Source organism: Passer montanus, unplaced genomic scaffold, assembly GCF_014805655.1.
Source record: "Passer montanus isolate IOZ18808 unplaced genomic scaffold, ASM1480565v1 scaffold78, whole genome shotgun sequence".
Classification (NCBI taxonomy): Eukaryota; Metazoa; Chordata; class Aves; order Passeriformes; family Passeridae; genus Passer; species Passer montanus.
This window is the reverse complement of record NW_024373034.1, coordinates 1,262,333-1,287,588: the sequence shown is the minus strand read 5'-3', so window position 1 is coordinate 1,287,588 and position 25,256 is coordinate 1,262,333. Positions and strand designations below refer to the sequence as shown.

The 25,256-nt window shown below is 41.0% G+C and overlaps 1 protein-coding gene across 1 annotated transcript in view; it reads right to left on the bottom strand.

The window, feature by feature from the left end:
* Positions 1–13,204: 13,204 nt before the first annotated feature.
* Positions 13,205–25,256, bottom strand: part of KCNK9 (potassium two pore domain channel subfamily K member 9) — an 87,845-nt gene continuing 75,793 nt past the window's right edge. Inside the window, exon 2 of the mRNA XM_039731494.1 lies at positions 13,205–14,493. Coding sequence (XP_039587428.1) covers positions 13,652–14,493 — 842 coding nt within the window. The 3' untranslated portion in view covers positions 13,205–13,651. The remainder of the gene's footprint in view (positions 14,494–25,256) is intronic.

The following is a 25,256-nucleotide window of genomic DNA, read 5'->3' as shown; positions in this document are numbered from 1 at the left end:
TTTTTCTTTTTTTTTTTTTTTTTTTTTTTAATTCCTAAACGTATTGTTTTATTATCAGAAATAAAAGTATTTTCTTCTCTCAGTTCTAAATGTTTCCGTTTCTGTTCAATTGGATATTGCTTTGTCCTGGGAGAGTGAGAGAGCACAACAGGGAAGAGCTCATTTATCTCTTCTGTACTACTCATTATTTGGTATACTTCCAGCACAATTCCCTCATTTGTTCCATCTCAAAAGTCACTGTTTTTACAATGGACAAGCTGAATTAAAGATATTGCCTTAGGTGAGAAAGATGCAGAGATTTGGTCACAGCATGATTACAGACACAAACCTGTTTTCAGTGACTGAAATATGTGGTTTGTTGACGACCAAGCAAAATATGTACTGAGCAGGCTCTTGCATTTTTCTGCAGGATGCTTAATTCCTTTCCTCCTCTGAGACAAGACCCATGCACATGGCAGCTGCCAAACCCTAAAAAAATCAGACTTTTCTTCAAATTTATAAAGATATCTATAGCCTATAGGTGAAAGATTGAGGTTTTTTTCCTTCATTTTTACTCCCATCCCCTGAAGTCTGACACTCCTGTGGTTGTTAAGCTCAACATACAAGTTTTCTTCAAATTCTCCTGTACTACCTGTAGCCCTTTAAAATGTTGTCTTCTAGTCTATATTATTGATTGCTTAATTAATTACTCTGAAAGGTTTTTGGAAAAGGAGCAAATGGGGTTCAACAACACTTCAGCTTTTCTGTGCATGATAAAATATGCTTTCAAATACTACTCCAAAAAGAAAGAAATAGTTTGATCTTAACTGCTAGAGATGTTCATAGAAATCATAGGATCATTTGGTTTGAAAGGGCCTTAAAGGTCACCTAGTTCCAACCCCTGGCCATGGGCAAGGATGCCACTGTCTGGACCAGGTTGCTCAGAGCACCATCCAATGTGGCCTTGAACATTTCCAGGGATGGGGCATCCACAGCCTCTCTGGGAAATCTGTGCCACTCACTACTCTCCCAGTAAAGAATGTTATCTGATGCAGCCCAAAAAGCCATGTGAGATTACTTGGGTATCTTCATCTCTGTGGTTACTGCTGGTATTCTGCTTTCTGTGCCACAAGTACTGCTGTCTTCACTAGAAAAATGAAGATGTTGCATGCATTTTTTTATTGTTTTAGTGTAGGCCAGGCACTAAATAAAGATGTGTTGAACACTGACTGTGTACCAACACACAGGACTTCTTGGCTCTTCACTCAATTGTAAGTGAAATTCATAAACAACAAGAGCAGAAGAAGGCTATGGCAGAAAACTCATCTCACTGCCACTGTAATGTCTCATTATAGCTGGTGGTGAGACACAGGCTGCACAGAGAAGCTGTGGATTCCCCATCCCTGGAAGTGTCCAAGGCCATACTGGATGAGTCTTGGAGCAACCTGATCAAGTGGAAGTGTCCCTGCCCATGATAGGGGACTGGAATGAGATGATTTTAAGATCACTTCCAATCCAAACAATTCCATTATTATATTGTAACATGTAGTTGGTCTCTGTTTTATCACTGCATGTTGTAGTAAATTTGATGCAACCATCTTTTTATTCTAATGGTTAGCTATTCTCACTGCTCATGTAGATGTTTCCTTTCATTAAAGCTGCTGGAAGGAAATAGGAAACCTCTCACTCTTTGTCACTGTGCAGCTGGGATCAGCTTCTGGTCACAACATCACCAAGAAGGAAAAAAGAGGGAATTCCTCCCATTAGTGAGATGTTTTTTTAAATGTGAAATATTAACTCTGGCAACTTTTACAATCCTTCCATTAGTAGCAGGGTGTGGTAAAGCTCACGTAGGAGCAGTTGTGGTGGTCCCTCCTCTCCCAGGCCACATTATAATCTGAGGAAACCTCATTAGGCCTCAGTATTGATGAACAGCACCTGGGATGAGCCCCTCTTGAGTTTATCAGGAACATTGTGTGCTCCCAGGAACTTGTGCTGTCTAATGAGCCCCTGCTTTTTTCTTAATGAACAGCCTCAGAAATGTTTTTTGGGTTTTTTCGCCTGAATAGCATCACAAATGGGATGATATTTTTGTTCTCTTTCACTTTCAAAGAAAGCCATCGACCTGAATTGCAGCCAGGAGGAAATATTTATATGACCAAAGCCCAAGTCTTTCTTGTGGCCCAGTAAACAGCAGCCCAAAGTGAAACCCTTTGAGCTCTCCTGGACCAGCACCTCCCTCTGAGTGGACACCTCTCTGAATCAGAGACCTCTCAAGTTTGCTGTACTTGGGGGATTACAGAACAATGAGAGATCCTGGCCTTATACCCCAATCCCTCAACCCTTCACCTGCTGAGAACATAGAAAGGCATCTGAAGTGAGGATTTTGCTCCCTTCAGGGAGAATTTTTCACAGGTACCTTGTACAGGCTCTTCATGTCTGTCTGCACGCAAGGGTGCATATGCCATAGGAAATGTGGAGAAATGCTGCTCTCCTGGATTCTTAGATACCTTGGATTTGTAGTGAGGCCCGTAAGTAAGTTACTGTTGTGGCACAGTAAATTCTATGTGAATCCTTTGCTGAGTTGTTTAACTTAAAAGTTAAGGTGTTAAGGTGCTGTTAAGTTTCATTTAAGTGCTGTTAAACTTAAATAATGTTAGGTGCTGCTGGGTCTTCAGGCATATTCCTTTTTACCTTACCCTTTCTATCCTTTTATGTCACCCCCACCCCACCTCTACATGGGTAGTTTTGGGTTTATTTTGGTTTGGATTGATTAACTCTGGATTTTTTTGTTTGTTTTCCCTTGGTGTGCCTTAACCATCTAGCAAGTGGTAAGAGTGAATCTTGCCAAATAACTTTGTCTGCTGTCATTTATATCAATCCTGTCTTTACTGATAGCTTTGGTCATTCTTTAAGTGATCTTAAAACATTTGTTCATGACAAAAATCACATAATTTAGGACAAAGTGAGGGCCTGTCCCTGGCTTCCCTAGTGACTCACCTTTATGGCAACAACAGCACAAGCTGCCCAATGCTCCAACCCAAACAAGGAATCATGCTTGTGCCTCAAGGCAGTATCTGCCAGCTAAAATTAGCACTGAGACCCACTTCCCCTCTTTCATTAGGCAGCACCAGGTTAATAATTTAATGAGTGGAACACTGATCTCAAGTCAGAAGTCACACTTTTCATTTTGATATCCTAAGATCCTGCCCTTTAACCCCACAAAGTTAAGACGGGGGGAGTCTCAACATCTGACTCCAGCCCACCATGCACTGACTCTGCCCTCATGCCTCCTCTAAGCAGTTTGTTTTTGCTTATTCTGAACTGCAGTCATTTGGGAACAGCATCGTTGGGTATTTGATGAAGGTTCATACTTCACTCTGCACGTACTTTTGTCAAAAAAGCTTTTATTGCAATGCAAAATATCTTCTGTATATGACATCTTTCTGCCCCCCAACCCCCTTAAATTTAATGAGTAATCCTTTCTGGGTTTGTACATTGTGATTCTTGTGTGTATGTATGAATATATATACATATCTATATATCTATCAATCTATAGATATTATATTAATACAATCATATATAAATCTGGACCTATATCATTTTATATATACACATATCACTGGATGTATGTCTGTGTGTGCATATACATATACATACATTACATATACACTATATACACATATATGCACACACATACATATTGTATAATCATAAACATCTGTTGGTTGTCAAGGGACTTTTCTTTAACAAAATAAGTTCCATCAGTGGATTTTACTTCTGTAGTGCAATTTTACAGGAAGTTAACATTTCCACATTCAATATAAAAGAAACAATATACATTTGAAAACGTGCCATAGGATTTTTAATGAAAAAATTAGAAAAGTGCATTATTTTACAACACTACAGTAAATGATTCTTTTTTTTTTTCTCTGTAAAGACATTGTAAAATATATACAGGGTTGCGTAGTGCATTCATTACAAAAAAAAGATGCAATCCCTTGCATAAATTACATATTGTACAGGGGTTCGCTGTCTACTTGGACTTGTAAACATTTGTGTGATACAGTTTTCATTCTTTAAGTAAGCTGCAATACATCTTATTTTCATTTGACTGTTGTTGCATTCTGACTCCAGTACGGCATTCTAAGGCCATGTGTGAAGGCATCCTCTCCCATGACGGAGAAGGCCAGGAAAAGAAATGAAAACACAAAAGAGTCTTTAATTTGGTTCTTTGTGATCAAGTTATCACTGGTTTATCACAAATCACATCTTGATGCTTATGACCTGATCGCTCTCATTTTCTAGGACCAGCTCAACAACTATGTTGAAGTTTAGAGGTCTGAAATGAGCACAGAAAACAGCTTCCAGGAGGTAAATTCCAAGTGCAGTCTCCACAGCCAAGCGGCTCCTCTTTCTAGATGACCATGCCCCCAATGATCTGTGTGCTGCACAGAAAATGTTATCAACCAGGGTAGAAATTTAGATTTTTGCTCTATCTCAGGCTGTTGAGGGCCTTTAGAATGCCGTCAATACACCGTCGGTAATCCGCATATGCACATTCAAAGAAGTACAAAAATGCACCAAAAAGTGTCAAGAGATCCAAAAGAGACACAGCATCAACACACACTCACAAACACACGCATACACGCACGCTTCTGTCTGAGCAGGAAGGCTCAGTCTCCAAAGTAGGATTCACAATTTAATTTCAACATGTATGTGTGTTTGGAAGAAATCCAAGAATTTCCATATAAACTCCTTAGGTCCCAAATTGAACACTTTTGTCCCTGTTTCTCATAGATGAACAGTTTGTTGAAGTTAGAAATTGCACCTTGAAGAGACAGTATCCACATTCTTTTGGCCTACTGGAAACAACTGTTAAGCCCCCCTCCCTTTGCCCATTGACCTATCCAGCTCCAATCCATTTCCTTTGCCATCATGTCACTAGGATCAAAAGTTTTATTTGATACTCCTCAATGGCAACAAACAACCACACAAATCTTAACAAGTCAAGGGAAGAGGAAAAATAAATTATTTTTTTTCTTCCACAGTTCACTCCTGACCTTGACAAAAAAGAAAAAAAAAAAGAAGAACAGATGGATTATTGGTTATATTATAGGCAATGTGCATTCTGTAAAAGATAGACAGATTAGGTTTGCTTTCTAAAGAAAAAGCCATTGCCTCATAATTTCTGCTTATTTCTTAATTGTCAGAGGTTTGTAGTAGACAGGATTCTTTCTGAAGCATATATTAGCTTTTTTTTTTTCAGACAAGGTCAACCCAACAGTACTTACAACAAAACTAATTTTGTGTGCATTAACCAAATTTGTCAAAGTCCAAAAAAGCAGTGTTCAGAGTGGTACCCAAGGAATTACTTAATAAACCCAACTGGTAGATTAACTGTCTTAAACCTCTTATGACCTGGACACTGGGATCCCTCTCTTGTTATGCAGGTATTACACTTGTCCTCCAATGAGGTGAATAACATTCCTGCACTAAGACTTTATACAGAAAATATTTGCCACAATGTAAATGTAGCTGAACAGTTGAAAAGGAGGGAAGTTGCCACGAAAAGATCATTAAGTTGTGTTGAGCAAACCAGTTGTATTGGTCAAAGGTGACCACACAGGATTCTGCTCTTCCCAAGAGAATAAAAAGGGCACAATAGCAACAATCAAGAGGAATTTCCCACTGCTGCCTCTAACTGCAGTGTCTCATGTTGGGCATTGAGAAGATAGGCTAAAAATGATCTTTTCTGGAAAACACACATGGCAGTAATGAATTCTTCAAAGAAAAGAGAAGTCGCATGGAAATATCAATCACCACAGAGCAGATGGAGCTTCAATGCTGAAGAACTTGAAAGGAATGAACGGTGAAGATAAAAACCCAACTAATTGCATTGCCAGAAGGATCTCACATACGTGTCTTTTGCCCCTCTTGGCCAACCTTTTGGGAAGACAGCAGCTGCTAGAGAAATTGGAAGAATTTGGCAAAGTTTTGGTGGTCACAGCCACAATGAATTGCTGTGACCTGGCCCCCAGATCCATTTGGATGACTGGCATAATGAGGGCAATGGTATGTGCCCACTGCTGCATGCTGAACAAGAAACTTCAAACCACCCATTTCACCATCCAGAAGGCTTTCTGAGAAGAGCTTCAAATCAGAGAGGTGAGATAAAGGTGGTGGATACTTCACAGGAAGCATTGAAAGAAACAGCTGTAGATCTACCTGAAGGCACTGCCATCCAAGTTCCATGGCTTGGTTTCTAAGGAGAAACACTAAGGAGAAACCAGCCCTGAGCTCTTGCCCAGTGTGCAAGTCAGATATCAGCCCTGAATTCAGTGGGAATTAAGAGACTCACTGCATTGGTGCTGAGCTGAAATCCCTTCCTCAGATCCTTCCAACACCAGCTCTAGTCAAGATGTCAAGATGATGCTTGTCAGTAGGGGAGCTGAGGCATGACCCCCATGTCAGAAGTGATATTATCAAATAAGACCTTTGGAAATCGTTTTGTAGGGTTGCGTTTTCAGACTCTGGGAGGCCAAAATCACTTACACAGCCTACTTCAGATAATCTAATTAAATACTTTTATCAGATTAATTATCCTCTGAACAATAATTATGATTGAGGCGCTTCATACCCACTCTGCAGGGAGAGCCAGCAATAATGAATAAATGTTACTTCTCTAAAGGTCAGTTTTGATGACATTTTAACATGTAGAAACTGTCCAAACACAGTCAATACAAAGAGGTTTCTTTGCTCTATTGTGAACTCCGGAACTCAGCTAAAGATTAGAATTTCCCACATATTCCTATGGCTCTGGGCAGGTGCTATCAAAGATGGACAAAGATACCACAGTTCAGGTCTTTTGGATTTGCTGCAGGCAGAAGGAGGGTTGGTGTAACTGATCTCTGTTCCATGGAAGAGGAGAGGGAAGGTGCTCTAGGAGACAACATTTTCCCTACTTTCCTTTGGCACTGGTGTTAGTAAGGTGGTCTCACCACAAAAATTCACTCCACTAAGAACCAGCCCTGGTCCATCCTTCCCACACCTCCTGCCACTCCTGCGTGGGAGGATGCCTGCAGATGACTGAGAAATAAACTAAAGCCAGAAAGTCATGACTCTTTCTCAATGTGAAACTATGCCATGGACCTCACCAATGACCTACAAACAATGAGCCAAACCACTGTGGCTTTTTACCTGCTTATTCAATTTGTGCTGGCCATTCTCCTGATGGCCTTGTCCCAAACAAACACACTCCAAAGTTCTCCTTGTAGGTTAATGCATCGCATCCCAGCCAGGGAAGAAATGAATCTTACCCATTCAAGGTCATCCATGTTGTGTTTCCTACTTAATTCCCTACATATTGCTTTTAATCAATCTGTAGATTTCTTTTGTCAGTGGTAATTAGAGAGGAACATTTCCTTCCCCAGGGTGTAGTTGTGCAGCATAATGCTTTTCATTAATAGATGAGGGGGCAGAGTACAGAATGTGGTGATCTTGGGCCTGAACATACGTCCATGAAATGGCAAGCTGATGAGTTAATGTCTGAGTGGGAAAGGGGGGAGAGGGCGTAGAGAAAGCCAGAGGGTGGCTGTCTGTGAAATGGATCTCTCTTCTAGCCTCAAGTGTAGTGCTCTGGATACAGCAATTACTGCAAGCTGTTCCACAGGCCAGATAAACAATGAATCAAAGCCAGGATGGTGGTATCAGAACTCATGCATGAGGAAGATGCATTATGGAGCATAGTTTCAATTATTATATTTGCCAGCTCCACTTGTGAATTTGCCAGCTATGATAAATGTTATCATCCTGTTGTTTGCTCTGCATTTCTCAAAGTGAACTAAAAGACAACACAGCTTGGAACTGTGAATATTAATTACCAATAAAATTGCAGCATTAATCTTTCCTCCACTACCCCTCCTTTTTTTTCCCCAATCTGTTGTGGGTGTTAATACATGGCAGAACTCCTTACCCTGTCAGAAAGCAAGGTGAAGGAGGGCTTTGGGATATTTATTAATTACAATATTCACTGAAGGAGAGACAAATGAAGACTGAAGGCTCCAGGGATAGTATTTCCAGCCTAAAATTAGCAGGCAGCTTTGAATGACTGGATTCCATAAAGAAAAATACAGCTGCATGAATTATACAGGATGACTGTTGGTTTTAGGTCTTGCTGCTTTCCCTTAGGTTTAGGAAAGAGAGTTCATGGTGAGCAGTAGTTGGAGACACTGATAGAGTATCTAGTAGTAAATAGAAAAAAGTCTCAGGAAAAGGGTACAAATAAAATTCCAGTGTCAGGAAAAGGGTATAAATCAGGACTCATTGCATGGCACCCAAATCAGCTGGCTTCAGAGGAAGGTCCTGCCTACCCAGGCCTTAGTCAAGGAGAAAATTTGCTTTAAATGGAGACAGCAGCAAAAACCTGACTGGAGAGACAAGAACTCCATGAATCTCCCCATCAGCAGTTATCCTAGTGGAACATTGGGGTAGGCCTTGACTGAGCAGAGGACAGGCAGTCTCCCAGAGTGATTCTACACAGATGAAAGCTCAACAGTCCTTCAGCACCACCTCACAGCCATTTCAACTGGAAATAACAGAACTACTCCTGCTTCTGAGAAAAATTTCTTATTTTCCCAACTTTCTTTTTGCCTTCCCACTACTTTTTTGAGGGTGAAAGATGCTTTGCCATATTCATAATATGCATCCTAAATAACTGAAAACTGCATTTTGGCAAAGGGTTTCATCAGTTTTTCATGGTTTTCATTCAGCCTCTGAGCTCAGACTAACTGGCATAAGAGTCCCAGGGCACCTTCTATCCATAATCAATTTCCTGTGTCCAATGTCATTATTCCATTTGCTTCAATTTTGGTGAATTGTTATGATAGCCAATTCTTTTTCTACAATTTATCTAGCTGAAGTTCCCAAAATAAAATTTTATATAAAGAGTTAGATGACAGCAGGCTGGTCAGAAAGGCATTATTTTCTTTTTTAGTTCCATGTTACACTTCTCTGGCTGATGAAAGTAGCAGTGCTGTGATTCTCATTGTAATTTGTGCAATATTCCAGTCAGTAATGGTGTCTTGTTGAAATATGCATGAAAAAGTCCATAACATTAGTGTAATGGACACACTCCAACACATCTCTCTCATCCAGCTTCCTCATAAAGATTTTAAATGACTGCCTTAATTAGACCTTAATATTAACGGGAATATTACATAAAGCTAAATGAGGACATAAACTTCAGCTGAATGCTACTTCTACCCAAACCCCTGCCCTCTGCTCTGCACACACCAAATGGTTTTGGAACATTTTCATGTTCTATCTTGGTTCTACTGACTGTTCTTTTTTAAGCTTTTAGCAACAAATCAAGCTTTATTTTTCCTTAACAAAAACTTCCAAATCTCTCAGAGAAAACAAGGAATTACCTTGCTTAAGTCATTCACAATAATCTTGATTACTGCCCTGGCATTTCATTGACCAAAGCAATAGGGAACTAATGAGAAAATGTACAATACAGTAGATTAACTTGGTCACTTCACTATTTTCTTTTTCTTTTTTTCTTTTTTCTTTTTTTTTTTTTTAATTATGTCTACTTCATCCTGATGAGCTGTTACAGAGAGTTCAAACAGAAGTTTATTGCTGCAGGTCACTGTACATCTTCTCCATTCACTAACAACCAAGAAGCTATTTTGGACTCTTCTAGGAACATCCAAAGACCCCTTCTGGGGCTGCCCCACTACAGGCATCCCTGTAAAGCAGGTGCAAGTACAAAGTTCTGGCAAAGCAGTGCCTGTTAGATCAGTCAGGATATTCCTTACACAGTAATGAAGACCAAGTGGAGACTTGTACCTGCATTGTTCTATTAAGTTTCCTCTTGTTTCCATATCACAGCACGCTCAGTCAAAGCTATTTTGGTGCTTCACTGATCAAACTGATTTTTCCCTTTGATGATAATATGAAATATTATAGGATAATAGGGTTGTTATATAATCAAAGTCGACAGCAGGGAGCTAAATTTGTGTTGTTTTGATGAAGAGCACATTAGTGTGACATAAATAGACTAATCTGATTTATTATTATTATTTCTAATGCTTAATAATAGGGAATGGTAGGGGAAATGAGACTCTGGGGAATGAGAGCGCATCACAAAGTGATAGCAGACATTAGGATGTCTAGTCATAAGCAGCACCACTACTACCTGCTCGTAGCTGAATTTCAGAAGAGCGAGTAGCGAGCAAGAGAAGTTGTTCTGAAAGAGATTATATCTTAAATGGAATAAACCCAGTAATGAACTAGGCAAAGTATTCTGTGAAAAGCAGTGTTGTGAGAAGAAAACATGTAGGGCAATAAGAAGCCAGAGACAGAACTGACAGAAGTCAGCCCACCTTTCACTGACTGGTTTTTCATGTTTAACTGAAAAGCTGGGATTAACCTTGAACAAAAGCTTCCCTTTCATGATTCAGTCTGTTCCAGTTCCAGACAGCCCAAGCCATTATTCACACATCAGTCAAGAACCATGAAAACAACTAAAGAGAGAGGCAGATTTTGCCTTGTGTTCTGCAAGAGTTCTTGTATCTGGCTGCTCACAAAGCAAAGTCCTGCAAGAGTTTCGTTGCAAATGAAACATCCTGCTATTTCAAAATCCCATGTGTGGCAAAAATATAGGTTGGACAAAACTGTGGGCTTTTCAGCCAGAAAATAAAACACATAAGCATATTTGAAAATCCCAAAGAATGCAGATACATTCAAGCAAAACACTTTCAAACATATAGACTCATTATAGTTTTTAAATTTAAAAGTATGGCTATGGACATCTACTCTGGCTCCTTCATATTAACATACACAGATTTCTTTAACTACATCTACAAACTTCAACTAAGCTAAAGCAGAGCTATTATAAAGCCATTGAGTTTTAATGCAGAGACTCTAAGTGGCAGATAACCCATGATATGCTGAGGTAAATTTCTCCCCTGGTTAAACACCCTGTGTATTAAAATTGACTTTTCATTTATGATTCCAGAGGTAAGATTTAGTAACAAATCAGCTAGAGTATGTAAAGTTTTCAACCTCTCCAGTTCAACATGTTTTATAGGACATTTAAAGATATTTTTTATATGCAGCAGAAATAATAGTTTCATTCTTTCGTAAAGGAAAAGAAAAAAATAATCTATGCAATGTTTTATAAGATGAAACTGCTTTTTTTCTTTTTAAAGATTCTGCTAAAGGTCCTGTTACCCAAATTCTCCTTTGCCAGGCACAAAATTCAACTCAAATTCTGCAAAACCCCAAAATTTTTCTGCTTCTCACCAGTGTCAAATACACCCAGCAGCTGTACATGATATATAGGTACACATTCCAGGCATACTTATCTCCATAGCAGGAAAAGAGACATACATTTATTTAACTTCTGAGATAACAAACAAAAATGAAAAAAAAATTAATTTGGAGAGCACTTTGAATCCTATGGGCTGTCAGGGGAAGCAGCTTTGAAGTGTCAAACACTGAAGTAGTTTAACACATCCTGAAACTGCTTTTTTAGGTATTCTTGATTTGATCCTTCTGCCATCAGCATTTGCCCCAGGACATGGTACTGGCAGCACAGCATTGATGCACCCAGCTTGCCCCACACATTACTCTGAAAAAGTCCATCCTCATTAAGAACCCTGTTAGTTCTTCACCAATCTTAATGGAGGATTTCATGCCACAGCAATTTCTACACCCAAAGGAAGCTGCGTAACGGAGTCAAAGTCATGGATAACTTGCTTGTCATTTACTTGTTGAAAGACAGATGTGGAGAACGTGAGCATATTTGATAGTTAATAATTTAAAGCCAAGGGGAAGACAACAGAGGAGGAATGATGCTCCTTATTTCTCCCTATTAATGCTCTTTATAAATGTCTCTTTGAGAGGGTATCAACATCCATCAGCACACAGAGCTCAGAGCTGGGCACACACCATCTAGTTTTAAGGGTAAAAAAAGGATTATTGCTTTTACACTGAGAGCACAGAATGGTAGAATCAGCAGGAGGTGATTAGTGCCAAAAAGAAATGGGTTTTGTATGGCAAATTAACACAAAAAGTGATTTAAAAGATAGAATTAAATCAGAGACAAAGGTGCAGGTTCATAAAACTCCCAGTCCTACCCTTGTAAAATCAAAAATAAATCTCCAAAAGCACTAAATCCCATGTAATCACTTAAAATTCCTATTCTCTTAAAAGGGAGCTGGATTAGGCCTCTAATTAAGTTCTGTAAAGTCTGTTTGGTCCAGATGAACAACTGAGAGATGGACAATGTCCAAGGAACAACTCTATGACATGGTCTCAACATCCTCCACTACAACTTGCCAACACAACTGCTCCTGCTGTTGCCCTTCAAACACTGGAGTAAAGCTATTTTTGCCTGTTACTGCTAAATGCATTTTGCCTTTGCCTAGCAAAAAAAGCAATATCACATCTAATCTCACAAGTTCCCAGTGAGCCAAACACAAGATACTGTCCCTTGAATTCTTCCTGAGACCAACAAAGGCTTTCCATTATTTACAAATCAAAAGCATTTAGAGACAATCATCTTTATTTTTTTATTTAAAACAAGGAATGCCCTGTCACTATTATATAAGAAAAAATATACATCCTCCTATTTATACCCATCTTAACCAAGCATTCCAAAAAATAGAAATCCTGTTCATGCAGGTAATTGCTGCACAAAATAATAATAATAATAATAATAATAATAATAATAATAATAATAATAATAACAACAACTTATAAATAAAATTAAAATAATAAAATACACTCTCCTGTTCCAACAATTTTTCCAATTTATTCTAGAAATTCTGCTTGCAAATTGTTGGAACAGTTGAAAATTATAAAATTAAATATAGTTAAATTAATATGATTATTTGCTTTTGATTATTAATTCCATTGCTAGTTTTTCTTGTGTTTTTATTATGCATACCAGTTTTACAAAGTGCATGCTTTATTTTTTTTTTTTTTTAATTTTGAACTGGCAAGCTAAAATGGTCCATCTTCTCCTGCCTTTTTTTTTAATGTTAATACAATCTAAAATCTAGCATTAAAAAATTTACCATGATACACCTGGTATATTGACTGCTTATGGCGCATGCTTCTCTTGGCAAAAAGAAAAAAAAAAAACCAAAACAAATTGGCTCCCCTCCCACCCTCCCCGTTCCTTTTGGAAGCAATTTAAAAAAGCAGGCTGGAACACAACTGCTTCAAGGGCGAAAGAAAAAATAATACCTGATGCTTTAATTTTTGTCACATGGCACTGGTTGTGGAATTGCACGCGCACGCACACGCACCCGGCACTCACACAGGCACACGCACACACACTGCAACCTGCTCGTGAGGAAAAAAGTTTGTTAGGTCAGGAGTGCCAGTGGCACATGAAGGCTCCCAGCTGTGTGTGCAACTTTGGATTTGGTACCCACTTCACGTCACCTTGAATCCTCTGACATCCACCAAGGGGGTAATGTAAGGCATACTTTGCTGGAACAGTAATAATCCATGCTTCATGCTCAAGAGCTGAGTCTCAGAGGAGGACTGGCTTGCTCTACTCCCTTTGGCCTCGCTCCGTCTCACTCAAGGAACAAAAAACCCAAAACAACAAAGAACTGGGAAAAACAAGGAAAGCAAAATAAGACAAATCCCTTTAAATGGACTTTCGCCGTTTCATCAGCCTGTGGTTATCTGTAAAGCTGTGCAACCCAGGTGAGATGGAGCTGACAGGAGATGGGAAAAGGCTGTTTTTTAATGTGCTTGGCGAGATCTCCTCTATCTTGTAAGAGATGGAGTGAAAGTACTGGGGGTTCAGCTTCGAGCTGAACGAATTTTGGTGGGACACCACCCGGCTGGTGTACTCGTGGGACCTGTAACACATGCAGGAGCAAACTGACTGAAGGTCTGTAACTTCGGCCTTGTACCGTGGCCGACCATGCTGGGAGTCCTCTTGGATGTGGATAATCATGCTGTTGCGGTTCCCTGCCAGGGACGCCCGCTCCTCGGCATCCCTCCTCTCATCCTCACTGTTCATGGTCAAGAACCTGAGAACAACCAGATTTAGAAATGCCCCAATGACTGTCAACCCCACTAGAATGTACATAAAGCTAAAAGCCACGTAGAGAGGCTTCTTTTGAAGGGCCCCTTTCGTCTGCAGGGCCACATAGTCTCCAAACCCTATCGTAGTCAATGTTATAAAGCAGTAATAGTAAGCATGAAAAAAGCTCCATTCCTCGTACTGGGAAAAGGCTGCTGCTCCAATGCAGAGTGTCCCCATGCAGGAGAAGAAACCCACAGTGACCATGTTTTCCATGGAGACCTCGGTGCTCCTCATGCCACAGCACTTTTTGATGCGTTTCAAGAGGTACTTGACGAAGGTGTTCATGCGCTCGCCCAGGCTCTGGAACATGACGAGTGTCAGTGGGATCCCCAGCACTGCGTAGAACATGCAGAAAGCCTTCCCTGCATCCGTCCCTGGGGCAGCATGTCCGTAACCTGGGAGGGGGGATGGAAACACAGGACAGTCAGCAGGGCAGGGGATGGCCACCATTCCCCCACCACGCAAATCGCTCTGACGCCACAGCCAGATCCAAAGCTGAAGGGACACTGCAGTCACACCATCTTCCCGTATCTCCTCACCCACGCCTCGTGTCTGAGGTAAACAAGGCACAGAACAACAATGTTCATGGAGGAGTGGGAAAGGTGAAAAAATTGGCAACCTGTTCTGCCTCAATGTTCTACCTCAACAGTGTTGAGTCTCCTGAACAAGGTTATATTGCATTGATTAACTGAAGAAATTTCATGTCTGCTCAGTGTCTCAGGCAAAAGTGGAAACTTTGGAAATAGATGGACTTTCCCAGTGTTTTTGAGAGTAATTGGTGTTGCTCTGTCCCAAAACCAGAGTATAGTGACGGCATCCATATTTTGTGTCTGCTGACAGCATGGAGTTAACAACATCCACAGGCCCAGCAGCCAAAGAAATTCCTTTTCAAACTCTCCCATACTGAATAAGCCTTTCTCCTAGTGAAAGTGACTCATTGCTGGAACACTATAGGAATTTAGGGATTTAATGTCCATTCTACCTTTATTTACTGGAAGAATAAACAACTTACCAGCTTGTGCCATAGTTTTACAGCTTTGACAATATGACAAAAGCAATTTCATCAGGATGTTAAACTAATCCAAGAATGGAGGATGTACCACATTTCATAGCATAGTTTTCAGATGGTAAAATCATGGCTAAGACTTTTTTATAAATCAAACCATAAGCAGGGGGCTGTTTTGATTTTAGAATTACACCTATTCAGATTGCATTGCTTTAAAAATCTACATTTCTTACAGCTGAGATTTTAAGAGATATACCAAAGCCTCTCAAATGAGATGGCTAAGCAGGGGGCTGTTTTGATTTTAGAATTACACCTATTCAGATTGCATTCCTTTAAAAATCTACATTTCTTACGGCTGAGATTTTAGGAGACTGTACCAAAGTCTCTAAAGTGAGATGGCTGGGACCCACTTGGCCTTTGTGTCCATTCACCTTGTGGGTACCACTATCTAGAGCCCCTTTACAGTCAGTGAGTAGAACTGTGTACGTCACAAGGGCAGCTCCTGTTGTGTACACAGAGATGTCTGAAACAGGTCAGTGAGTTATTCTCAGAAGACAACTGTTCCTCTACAATCATTATAATAGAAATCTTGGGACAGAACTCTGTTCAAGATTAATATACCTACATTTTTTGTATCTGCATGTGTTTTATGTGTCCAAACTCCTGTTACAGTCAACAAAAATTCTATGAAAACAGGCAGTAGTGAGTTATTTCACTGACCATCCCAAGTCTGGCAAGAAGAAATGACAGTTCTGACTGCTCATTGATCATGTTCATTAGGTCCCCATTAGACTGACTAGACATCTGTTGACTGCAGAAGAATTTAGACACCCACAGCACTGGCAGACAACTACCTGTAAACAGCCAAATGAAGATATCCTAATCATGATAGTCACCTTGAGTGACTGTCTCCAGTGCAGCTGTCTGCATTGGAGATATTGAGGGTTTAAATCAGTTTTCCAGAAAGAATCATCTAACTTTATACCAGACCCCTGAGATATCAGGATACCCATAGATGGCTGGCAGATAAAACACAGGGCATTCAGCAGACCCACACTCTCACAGATCTGAAGCTGGAGGACAGACCTGACATGAGGTACCACTGAGGCAGGAGCACTGGGGAGCCCTGCCCATCACCTTTAGACTCAGGTCAAGGACCTGCTGCTCTGAGTTTGTCTAATTATTTTTCAAAACTGTTGACACTGTACGCTTCCTCAATCTCCTGTGGCAATAAATTCCAGAAGTTCACTATCTGCCATGTAAAAAAGGTACATTTTAATTTCAAGGATATCTCCTTGTTTCAGCTAGAACACCTCAGTTACAGATTTGAAGTTCTAAATATTTCTTATCTACCACCTTCATGTTTTCAGTTAAACTCAGCTTCATCTCTGGTCTCAGCTTTTTCCTGTCTAAACTGAAGCCACAGCCTTTTTAACTCATGTAGTAAAAGTCACATTTTCTTGATCATTTCCATATCCTTCTCTGGATCTTCTATAGCTCTGACACACCAGTGCTGAGGTGTGAACCCAGAATTCTGCCTTCCTCTCAGGATGGGGCTGCATCTCAGAGTCTGCAGCTTTACTAGAACTAAAATACAAACACCAGGCAACCTTCAAAATGTAAAGCAAGACTAGACAAGGAAAATACAACAAGAAAACCAGCAAGAATTCCCTTCAAAAAGCAAAAGATTTATTCTTAGATCAGTTGGTATTTGTTGATGGATGGGTAGTAAAAACCACTTCACAAAAGAAGCACAAAACTCAAAATATGAAGTTCTTTTCCAGGTTATATAGGAAAGAGATTCACCTGTTGTATTGAGCCAGGTAGTCTGTTCATCATAAAAAGCAGTTTCCAAATTACCTCAAAAGGGAAGTGTCTTCACCAGATTGATGCTGGGTTAGTTCCACCTGACTGTCCCTCAATAAAGGCTATAATTGCCTCTCATTACTAAGATCAGCTTTTGAACTACAGGGGTGTTAATTAAACCAGGGACATCTTCCTATTTTATAGCTTTAGTTACAGATGATAAAGAGTAGCAAAGCTTCAGAAAATGTGATTTTCCAGATGGTTGCAGAGATGGCAGTTGGTGGAAACAACTTTTACTTTGTGTTCTAAAAAAATATTTGGGGTGAAAAAAGGTTTATTTTGATCTCACTATATCTTTCTCATTAAATATATACCCTAGAAGCAGTTTAGGGACATAATAACATTAATATTATGTGCTTGCATGTTATCTCACAGTTGAATTTCTAAGATTTGTCACAGACTTTGTAATTATTTATCCTATAAGATACAAATATATCCATATCCCTGTTGTACAGATAGGGAAGCACAGACACTAGCAGGCTTTCGTTTCCCTCCAATTCACATACATGGATAGAAAATCCAGAAATTCTGACTTCTACTCCTCCCCAAGTCATACTCACATTCCCCAATATTAGATAAATGTCCCTTACTGTATTTTCACCATGAATCTGGGGTAAAGAAAGAAGTTTATTCATGAAGGCACTCCTCCCCAAGTCATACTCACATTCCCCAATATAAGATAAAGAAAGAGTTTATTCATGAAGGTGGAACAAGACTCTACAAATAGATTAATGTATAGAGGATTAGAGTCACACATTTATCCTATAAAGCATGGCTTTAAGGCATAGACACCCTAGCCATTGACTTAAACACTCCGAAATGAGGGGGGTGAAAATACACCAAAGACAGACCTAACTCTCCATTACTTAAACATTGCAGGACCTACCCAGCACTGTACAGAGTAATATATGGAAAGCAAACTGCAGCAGTGCATGTTCTCTGAAATTCAGTATTTTTCAAATCTAAACCAAACCATTTTCTTCTAACATCAGAGACTGCCTCTGGGAAAAAGGGGAAAGAGAATAATTGTCAGAGGAAGAGGGGCACAAAGGAGCAATAATGCTGGGAAAGCTCCAGGTCGCAGAGTCAGTCTCCAGGTTTTACTTGCATCAAGTGAAAGAAGTGGAAGCAACTGCCTTGGTAGAAGATTCCAGCTAAAGAAATTCTTCCTGATTTCCTCTACACAAATGTCACTGCTGTTTAGCAGAGTACAAAGAGATGATTTTGTCATTATTAAGAAACACAAGGCTTAAAGAAGAAGAGAAATGTTAATGATGACATCAGGGCTTCTCTCTCTTCTGTGGTGAAGAAGAAAGACCAAACAGAGGACCTTAGTACTACGTACAGGAAATGCATCCCTTAACAAGACACAGAGCTAAAATAAGAGTGAGAAAGGTATAGAAGGAGCTTTACACTGGGCCACACCTGAACAAACACTGCCCATCCTACTCTAGGACAGTAACTGGTTTGCTGAGGTACCACAGTACAGCAAAGTGACCACAACAGGCAGCTTTGTCTGGTGTTTAATGAGATATCATTTGAATGATCAAGGAAAGTCTGAATAGCTCTCATTCTGACTGAAAGCAATGTCATTAGTACTCTCCCTCACTTTCAAAACCCCTCCCAGCTGCTTAGGCTTTCAAAACAGATCTCATCTGGGCTGGCACCAGGAATAGCTTGGCACGAAGAAATGTCATGTTTCATTGTCACTTCTGGACTGTGAAGCACCAATACACCACAAAGTCCATCTCCTCCCAGTCATGGAACAGCTGGGCTACAGACACCAAGCAGAACTGCAGGAAGGTGTAGGCAAGGGAGGAAAAGAATCACACTCTAAGGGGTAGCTGCAAATCAATACTCTGTTTGGATCTTCCCTGCCTTTGGTTTTCCAGGTCTTGTCCATTCTCTGATGAAAAACTCTCAAAGAACATGTGCACCTAGGTGTAATTCTAGAAGAAACAAGGAATTCTATTTTCTTTTTTGCCAGAGTGTAGCTATAAAGGTCTGAAGAAAAAAGCCTTCTTCAACACTTATTTTTCTATGGTGTCTTTCAGATGAGACACAGAGAGAAACTACTCATTACACTCTCTATGAGGTCCCCAGTATATTTCTATGGGTTGTAAAGAGACATTGTCCTGCTGCACCAGCCCACAAGCAGAACTTGCAGAGGAACTCCGTGCACACCTACCCTGAATCCAGCAGTGACCACAAGCAGATGGCTGAGGAAGAGCAGCACAGGAATGCTATAATTACATGTGAATTTTCCCCCAAGAATTCATGCACCCAGCTTCATTATTTGGTGCTCAGGGATTTCTTAAGCCGGTTTTTGCTGAGTTTAGTAACACAAAATGGATTTCTCTTGCAACAGTTTGGGCATTGTCCCTTCCATGTCTTTAACATCCTGTGGCAAGAAGGTTCATAGAACAACCATCTGTTCTCTAAAAAAATTGCCATTTCTTCTTTACTTCCCTTTCATTACTATAATTTGATGGCAATGGTATCTCCTCCTTTTTGGAAGAGACCAGGAACAATAGTTCCCCATTCCCCTTCTTTTTGTCACTCATGATTATACAGACCTTTTATCCCCAAAAATGTCATGTTGCATTCATACCCCAAGCAAGTACCTCTGACACTTTGCAGCCTCATGTGGACAGAGCAGCTTGCTTAGATCTACATCAGTGATTTCTACACCACACTCAACTGCAGGGTACAGACAGGTCTGTAACATCTGTCCTGTCCTCCAACACAAATCCCCTGAAATAACACTTTGCTTCTAGGGCAAAAAGAGTCTTAAACAAATTCATGCTAGTCTAATGATACAGACTGTTCAGAATAAGAAAATCCCTAACAAAAAGAAAATAATATGGGAAAAAGTCCTGAATATATTCAGTGTGTTGCATCTACATAGTAGCCATCTCCGACACTGCAAGGCAGTATCTACTCTAGCAAACTAAACTGGGCTCAAGTTCTGCCAGGGGAGCTTTAGGTTAGATATTAAGGAAAAAATTAATGAAAAGGAATGTAAAGCATTGGAACAGATTGCCCAGGGAAGCAGTGGAGTGTTCAGAAAAGCTGGGAATTTGGCACTTGAGGACATGGTTTAATGGTAAACATGGTACTGGTGCTGGGTTGACCATTGGACTTGATCTTAAATGTCTTTTACAGCCTTAACAATTCTGTGATTCTGAGAATGGATTCCACCACCAGCCCATGGTGTCCACACTCTATTATCAGTCCAGCCCATTATGGTTCCCCCTGGAATAACCAGCACTGTCCTAGGAAAAGTCCATGCCTGCTCCACACATGGAGGCCAACACTGGCCAGGGTCCACTGGAGCTAAGCACTCTCCTGGTGCAATACATGTGTTTATCTATTTCTGGCACTCAGTGTGACATCTCTGTTGGCCTCTGTGTCCCACAAAACACAGGTCCTGCTTCACTTAGTAGCACAGATAGAGCCTGCATGTGTTTTCTGAGTGTTTTTCTGCATTGGGCTCTGTCAGAGACTGAGAGAGGTTTGTCTCTAGATGTACATTGGTACCAGGCCAAGTACATGGCCAGTGTTAAAAAATAAAACCTGTGGCAGTGGTGAGTTAGTTATAGGTTGTGCTCAGGCCAGAGTGTGTCTGCAGAGCAGCTGAGCCTCATTCACATTCACATTCAATGTGTAACAAGCCTTGGATGTCTTGAATCTCAAAGCAATGCTCTACATTATTCATGAGGGATTCTCTATTTCTCTTGGGAGGAGGTTTCTACCCTCATTCATCTACAAATCATTCATCTCCATGATGGGCATTTGGGCCAGGAAAGGAATTAACTTCTCCATCCCTGTGACTCAAACCCTTCTTACTCATGCTGGCAGCAGCCCAGGCCAGGAGATAATGAAGGGAGGATAATGGCACCTGTTCTTCAGATGGGCAAGTGTAATTCAGATTAAAACATCTTCCTGATGTCACGCACTTCACTTCAGAGGTTCATCTACGTCAGAGAAACCGCCACAAGGATCAGGCTGTGTCTCTGCTGGATTTGCTGCTCGTGCTTTCAGCTTTCAGCAGAGAGAAGAAACAACGTGGCCTTTGTGGTGCAGATGAAAGAGATTTTCAGGAGGGATAAGAGAGATACTTCATCTAGCTAAGTCATTCACCAGGACAAAGACTTTCTCCTGTAAGGTAACCAAGAGCTGCTGTTACCTGGATGAGAGCTGCTGTGTAGCTACACCACTCTCCTGGCACACTGCTGACTGCTCCCTCTTCCCTCTCCCATGTCTGGCCTTTCCCTGAATCCCCCTGCCTTTCTCTTCAGACATCTCCAGGACCTCTTTGTTCTTTTAATCCCTTGTTGGTTGGTCTCACTGTAGACTTCAGCTGAACAATCTCTCTTAGTTTTGCACATCCCCTTCCATCCTCAAAGACATCCTCCCCTTCCATGCTCAAAAGACAGTCTCTAATGTTAGGATAAAGCATGGCACATGTCTCCCTACAGGAAGCAATACGTGATAACATCATCTCCTGTTGTGAAGACAGGGACATCACAGGAGAGGAAAAAGAATCTGACGTGACCAGATGCAACCTCAAATCCTAAATCCTTCAACAAGCTTGGCATGGCCTCTCATCCTGGCTCATTCCTGGTCTGTTAAAATTGCTTCCATGTCCTGGATGCAGAAGTAAGGTCACACCACCTTGGAGATTGCATTCACTGCTTTGTTTTATATCAAACTTGCAGAAGATCTCCTATTCTGGGTGGCAGGGATGCAACAGGCTTCCACTGATTTTTTTTCTCCCACTACAAGGAAAGACTTCTTTTCTTCTTGATCTTGAAATCAAACTTCCAAGATGTCCAGGGAAAACACTTCAAAATCACTCTGATAGGAGAGGCAGGCACAGGCAAGATGCAGCAAGAAAATGAGGAGGAAAAGGAAGAAACGCCTTCTCTCTGTGATCTCTGGGATCTGCTGAGCAGCAGGTGAAGACAGCCAAAGCCAGCCTTGCAGGTGGAAGGCCACTCATGCACATTGTGAGGTGGGACAGACAAGAGTTTGGCCTCAGGAGCTGCTTTTGCAGGAGTGGTTCCTGTGAGCTCACCTGGGATGCTGAATCTGCTGCCTGCCAGCACAGCCAGCAGCAGACCTGAAGAACTCACCCAAAACTGGTGAGACTGATAACTACTGCTGCCACTCATTCCTCTGCCACATTTCCTCACTCCCTCTACTATTCTGAACTGCAGCCATCCCACATTATCCCCTTCCTTATGGAACCTGAACCTCCTATTCTGGAGCATTAGTGGTAGCAATTTTTCCCCATAGCTTCTCTACCAGCCACACCAAGTTGCAGTAAATACTGGCATGGTGAATGCTCTGCATCACTCCAAATGCCTGCTGGCATCAGTTCCCAGCCCTGACCATTACCAGATGTGGCTAAACCATGCTCCATTGGAAGATTCAACTGTAGGGAAAGTACCAAGAGTGCTTGGGCAACTACTTAAGAGCACAGCCCTGAATTCTTACAGCCTCGATGGAGCAGGAACTGAAGTTATCAGCTGTAACAGCATTCTGGGCAGTCCTCTTGAGGGTGGAATTTGGGAAGACAGTTATGTTTCTCACACTGACTGATTATAGGGATTCAAAGGCAGAAATTTGGTGAAACACAGCCATGCTCATTTCTGATTCAAGGTAGGACTTCTGGCTTGGCTGGTTTCAGCTGGAGATCACATGTAATACAGTCAGGTGTTCTCGGTAAGAAGTCAACCCTCTTGAAAAGATTTCCTTTGGATTCTCAAAGGATCAAGGCAAATAATGTGTCCCAGTGTCTGCAAGGCTCTCATTAAGGTCATGTTCATGAGACACTTTGGAGAATTGTGTTTCAGAGGTTCTCAGACTGCTTAGACTGCATTTCCCTTCTCATTCCCTGCCTGGACTCCACCACCAGCATGCACAAGGGATGGGCTCTCCTCTTCCCTGCTGGTGCCTCCCTGGGGAGCTGAGGACACAAATCTCTTCAGTTCCTTGGGGAAGAGCAGTTGGAGGTGCTGCTATTCAGCACCCCTCCTGGCACAGACTTGTGCCCAGGCAGTTTTAACATTCCCCCAGTTGGAAAGACCTGGGGACTTCTTTGCTTCCCCTGGAAAAGATCTTGTATTCCTCCTGGACTTAGACCCCAGCAGGACACAGCTCCTCTCCTTTGAGACCTATTGTTTCTGCATAATGCACAAACATAGATTTGGTCACATTTGGCCCTTTCAAATACCCACTGGGTTATTGCAGTAGGGAATAGGTTTATGGGTTTAAACCAAGGCTTAAAAAATTTTCTTTTTTCTAATTAGTTCAGTGTTTTTCTCATTTATTGGTAAGGATGAGCCATCTATATCCATATCTCTGCCCATCTGTTTTTCCTCCACAATAACTTTGAAGCTGCTCACCAATTTCCACCACTTAGAAGAAGCTGTAATGTGAACTTGATAGTGATCTGTTCTGCTGGGTCTGCCATCTGGCCAATCTGTGAATACACATAAAAGGGCCTAAAAATCAACACACACATCGTGCAGGCTCAGCTGCAGCTGGGAGCAGCTCCTTCTCTGGCCAGTTACTGCAAAGAATCAGGAGCTGGAGGTCCTGCAAGGTGGGGTGAGATGTAGAGGCATGGGAGAGAACTGCAGGAATAAGAAGTCTCCATCACCTTATAAAACAGCCTGTGATGGAAATCTGCCTGCAAGGATGAAGATGCAAGTCAGGGTTCAAGAGAAGTGAGGGTGTTTTTGAGTTTACAGGAAACCAGACTTGACTACTGCTGCTCATCAAGGAACATATTGTTTCTAGCAAAAGACAAAATTTGAACTATGTTGCTTTAAAAAAAAAAACCCAAATATTTGAGACATCTGTTTGCTTGTGTTTGTTATTGTTTTACCTTTGAATGTGAACATTTCCCTTTTTTTTTCCTGTTTAAAATTTACACTATAAAGAGGTTTACTAAAAAAGTAAATAAGAGAAAGTGGAAAACTTCAAATGGCCCCATGAAATCACAATCTTCTTGCTCATCTATCTGACACAGAAGATCTGATTATCTCAAACCTCCTCTTGTTGAACTTAGCCTTTATTTTTACTGCTTAGATAGGAGATGCCTGCAGTCCCTGGCAATTCTTTTGGCTAAAGTAACAGAGCAGCTCAGGTAGTTTCCATCTGGTTTACCACCTCCCAAGAAATCAAAGATGCCAACACTCACCAGTTCATTTTGTAACAGATAGAACAGTATCTCAGCTCATCCCTAAAATATCCTCTGCTTCAGAAAAGAGGCTGGAAAGGAGGAGAGGTTCCTGTCCAGCTCTGTGAGGAGAAACCATTTAAGCAGCAATGATTCTGGTGTACCAGATTTGTGTCTGGTGTTCCATTCCTGACTCCTCCCAAAACCAACAGCAGCTCTGTGCTGGATTTCCAGCTGGGCAGCAGTTGACAGCTGACTTCTGAGTCAATATTTTCCCATGAGCTCTATTTTTGACTATCCCTGCACTCTTTTCCTCCCCTTCCTCCTCTCTGCTTGGTTCTCTGAATCAATCAGAGGACTGACCTGAGGCTCACATCATATCTAGTCCCAAGACAAATCATGCCCAGAACAAGTTCTCAATCTGAAGAGAATCATCGCAACCACTACGAAAAGACTTTATCAGGTCATGTTATCCATTCCCAGGGGATGGCATATGATTGTTCCTTACAATATATTCTCCAGGGCTTTGTCCAGTTTTGTTTAAATGATTGAAATAACAGGGTTTCTGCTCTCTCCCTTAGGAAATTGTTGCCCTGTCCAGTAGATCCAGCTATTAGGAAGTTCTTTTTTGATACACAGCCTGTACTTTTCTTGTTCTATGCTGTCTTTTGTGACATTGTTCTTTTGTAGCCCTCAATCCAACACCTCCATTTCTCTCCATCACTGCTCACTCCTTTATACTTCTTGGAGATAGTCACAGCTTCATTCCTTAGTTAATATTAGTTATAAACAGAGCTCTTGGAGGCAGAGTCCTGCAGCAAGAAAGACAAGAGGCATTCTACAACACATACACATGTATATATACAATTCAGATTTTTTTTTCTCTTTAGAAGCAGCACCTTATATGATCACTTTTATTGTACTCCTTTGTGATCACTCTTGCTCTTCAAAAACTTTCAGGATCTTTGCTAGAGCAGTGTACAGTCTTTCTTGATGCAGAACTATGATATCAGGCTTATCAGTTCCCTGGACTGCAAAATATTATCCTTTTTGCATAAGTGGATGTGACTGACCATCACTGTAACATTATGTCC